Source organism: Fomitopsis serialis (genome assembly GCF_022376445.1).
Source record: "Fomitopsis serialis strain Sig1Antser10 chromosome Unknown B0H18scaffold_465, whole genome shotgun sequence".
NCBI lineage: Eukaryota > Fungi > Basidiomycota > Agaricomycetes > Polyporales > Fomitopsidaceae > Fomitopsis > Fomitopsis serialis.
Genome location: NW_025955425.1, coordinates 1,093 through 4,540, shown reverse-complemented (window position 1 = coordinate 4,540; position 3,448 = coordinate 1,093). Strand labels below are relative to the sequence as shown.

The following is a 3,448-nucleotide window of genomic DNA, read 5'->3' as shown; positions in this document are numbered from 1 at the left end:
ACCGCGCTAGGGATTTCTGTCAGGAGGCCTCAGCACAACTCTCAGCAGTTGCCAAAACGTCCGATCGACATCGGGGTTTTTCGCAGTCGGCGGATGCCGACGCAGGACCACGGTGAGCGCCAGCCTCAAAGTAATGGACCCGCTGGGGTGGACTTGTCCACGTGGACTCCGCGGAGCTGGACTGACCAAACAATGACGCCGATAACGAGCTGATTAGATTCACATTATATAGTCTACTGACTAATTGTAAACCGTTATTACTGCCCTATTGTCACTGATCACAATATTTCTTACTAGTAGTCTGACCAACTGTTTCGTGATATGCAGCGAAGCGCATTAAGCTGTGTACACATTTTCGCGTCGACGGGTACAAGTAGATACCGTAATGAAGTAGCCTAATGTATTCTAAGTGATGTTGGTCCCAAATCAGCATGCTATGGCGTGAGTAGGCGTGAGTATGACTCGGATGATCCGCGAATTGGCTAACAGTGAGGGCAGGCGGTAGGCTCACGGCGGGCGAGCAGGCGAGGGGGCGGGTGTGCCTGACAGGGGTGCAGGTGCTGTGCGAGCAGGCAGGTGCATGAGCGAGCGGATGGGCGAGCGTGTGCGGACGGGCAAGTGCATGGGCGAGCACGCAGACAGGCAGGGCAGTAATGGGCCATGATGGGCAGCAGCGGATGCTGCTCGTCGTGTGTGGGCACCACAAACGACCGCGTGGCAGGCTGCCAGTGATGCGCTCGTGTCCTCGTACGCGTCGAGAGCGGTTGTTGGCGCGACAGACTAGGCTTGTGGGCGTGTTTGCGCACGGCGGGCACATGGCGAGCGCCTGTATGGCGGCGGCGGATGGACGTCCGCCAGCGCGCGCATGACGCGAGGGGTTCATTGACCTCGCCGGTTTGCCACGGTCGCGTGGGCTGGCAGGTGGCCGAGTGGATGAGCGGGCGGGTAAGCGGGTGAGCGAAAGCAGGTGGGTGCCCAAATGCCCGAGCATACGAGTGAGCGGGGTCGATGTAGATGGCTGCGATTGCTCGGTAAGCCCTTATGTGCTGCGCGAGTGCACGTACCAGCGTGCCTGGCAGGCCCTTGTTCATCGCGGTCCTGCTCGCTGAGTTGGGTCGTGCTGGGCTTGGGCATGCCGTGTCGGTGTGCGGCGAGCTGGCCCTCGCCGTACCCGTATGCGTCTGCGCGTGATATATCCCATCCACAAGCAACCGGCTCTTGCTAGCGGGTCCGTGCGCGGCATGTTGAGGCTCGTTGAGTCGTCAGGCGCATACCTGGTGAGTTTGCGCTGGCGGGCTTGTGTCGCTTGCGCACGCGCACACCGGAGTCGTCTTCACCGCGCTCATGCGCATTGGGCATGCGCGCGCGCGGCGCTGGGGCCGTCTCCGTCGCGTTCGTCTCCGTCCGGTCGTCCTTGGTGGGCATTAATCGCTTGTCAGGGTCGAGGTGACAAGCAGGGAACTCACCTGGTTTGTTGACCCTGCTGACTACAACCACCTTCCCTCCCTGCACGACCATTCTTTGCGAGCCTCCACCAATGCCCTTGGCACGTTCTTAGAGCTGGTTGCATTTGTGCGGTCCCGGGTCTTGAGGCTATGTACCTTGCGCCGTAAAAGGCTGTAATCTTATCGCCTTTGTTTGGACGTCACGTGCTTCGTGGAGTCCACGGGAGTCCACCGTGGACAGTCCACCCCAGCGGACGGCTTGTTCTCGCCAGCCTGAGACCAGTGGACGCTGTCGTTTGTCTCCTCGAATCCTCAAGCTCGGCTCAAGCTAGCAGTACTAGTGGCAGTACTGAACCGTGAACGTGTGACCGTCATGTATATCGTACATCAGCCAATTGGATGTTCATGAAGACGTATGATGACAGCGCGACCGGTCGTCACCGCGAGGAATACCTATCTAGTAGGGCGCCGGGGTGGCACCATACGACCACTGTAAGTCTCCATTGACACTGACCCAACGGCCGAACGTCCATGGCCAGTTACGTCTTGCGAGGTGCTTTCCACACCAGACTGGTGGATATGCTCTCGAGCAGATACTTAGGAAGAAGAGTCGCCGGCGACTCAAACGGTGCGCAGATCGCGCACCACCCCAACTGCGGCGAAGAAACACTGCACGGCCTCATGTACTGACGTATACAGCTCGCAGTTGATCGTATCAGCCTGCACTGAATTTCACTCTGCAGTATTATCATCACCTCGGCTCCTCAAGCTTCACCATCTAGCGAGACTCTAGTCTCTAGAAGCTCTGAAGAGCTCTACGCATGCTAGGCACCCGACGGTTCAGAAGGAACTCGGCCTATCCGCAACCGTTGCACGTCCCTTGCAGGCATCATATGCTTCTATGTATGATTCTTGCATCTCTCACATCTCTCGCTGATCGCGGTGATCAGTGGCGTGGATGCGTTGTCGAGTGCATCGGTACATCGTGTTCGCAGCAAGGACGCCCTCGGCTCATGCACGTGCAGGGCGATGACCTCTGGTGCTCAGGCTGTCCTCTTCTTTCAATTTGGCGAGGCGCTGCTACGGCATCGTCCAGCCGGACAGTCGCCTTCATCTATATAACACCCATCGCTTTCCCCGGGTTACCCCAGAGCACCGTCTGAGCACCCCACGACAAGTGTCTTTGCAACCTACCGCGCGATCATAGCCAGCATGACTCAGGTGTACGAATGGGAACCAGCAACTCCGTACGGCGCGGGTACCGTCGTTGTGTACCAAGGTAGGCATCCGATCCTTTGATCATGGCCTGCAGCGGCCAGGAATACAGGGGGCTGACTCTTGAGGCCATCGTCAACAGGGGTCACGTATAAGATCATCCAGCCGCACACCTCAGAGGTATGTCCGAGTACTCTTCAATAAAGCTGCGCGAGGTAATCTATGTTCATCCGTAGCCTGGTTGGGAGCCTCCCGCAACACCCGCTCTCTGGGGTCGCGTGGAGGAGCCTGTCGGAGGCTACCAGCAACAGCAGCAGGGTGGCTACAACCCCGGTTACATCCAGCCGCCTCAGCCGCAACAGTACCAAGCCCCGCCCCAGCCGCAGCAGTATCAGTCCCCGCCCCCACCGCAAGGTATGCTCGTCCGAATGTCTGGAAAACAAGGTTTCTCATTGACGTATCGAACAAGGTGGCTATGGTGGTGACGAGAAGCGCTGGGATCAGCACCAAGACCAGCAAGTCGAGATTCATCATGAGGAGCGCAAGCAGAACTGGTACGACATTGACGACCACCGCAAGAAGCAGCTCGAGGTACAATGAACCGTACTCACTGTTCCGATCTCGTTGCTGACAGCTTGTTCACGGCGTAGATCGGCGGTGGCCTCGTAGCTGGTCTGGCTGCGATCGGTGCTGGTTACTATGCGTACCACGAGCACAACAAGAACGAGGACGAGGTTGGCACTCCATCTGTCATGCTTGCTGCTCGGCAGGCTAACTGTTGTGCAGAA

At 58.1% G+C, this 3,448-nt stretch overlaps 1 protein-coding gene across 1 annotated transcript; it reads left to right on the top strand.

Moving 5' to 3' along the window:
• The first annotated feature begins 1,267 nt into the window (after positions 1-1,267).
• B0H18DRAFT_1069645 (uncharacterized protein) lies at positions 1,268-1,712 on the top strand. The gene is made up of 2 exons (XM_048031195.1): positions 1,268-1,431; positions 1,467-1,712. The coding sequence occupies exons 1-2, from the start codon at positions 1,358-1,360 to the stop codon at positions 1,621-1,623; spliced, it is 231 nt and encodes a 76-aa protein (XP_047884558.1). The 5' UTR covers positions 1,268-1,357; the 3' UTR covers positions 1,624-1,712.
• The last annotated feature ends 1,736 nt before the right edge of the window (positions 1,713-3,448 follow it).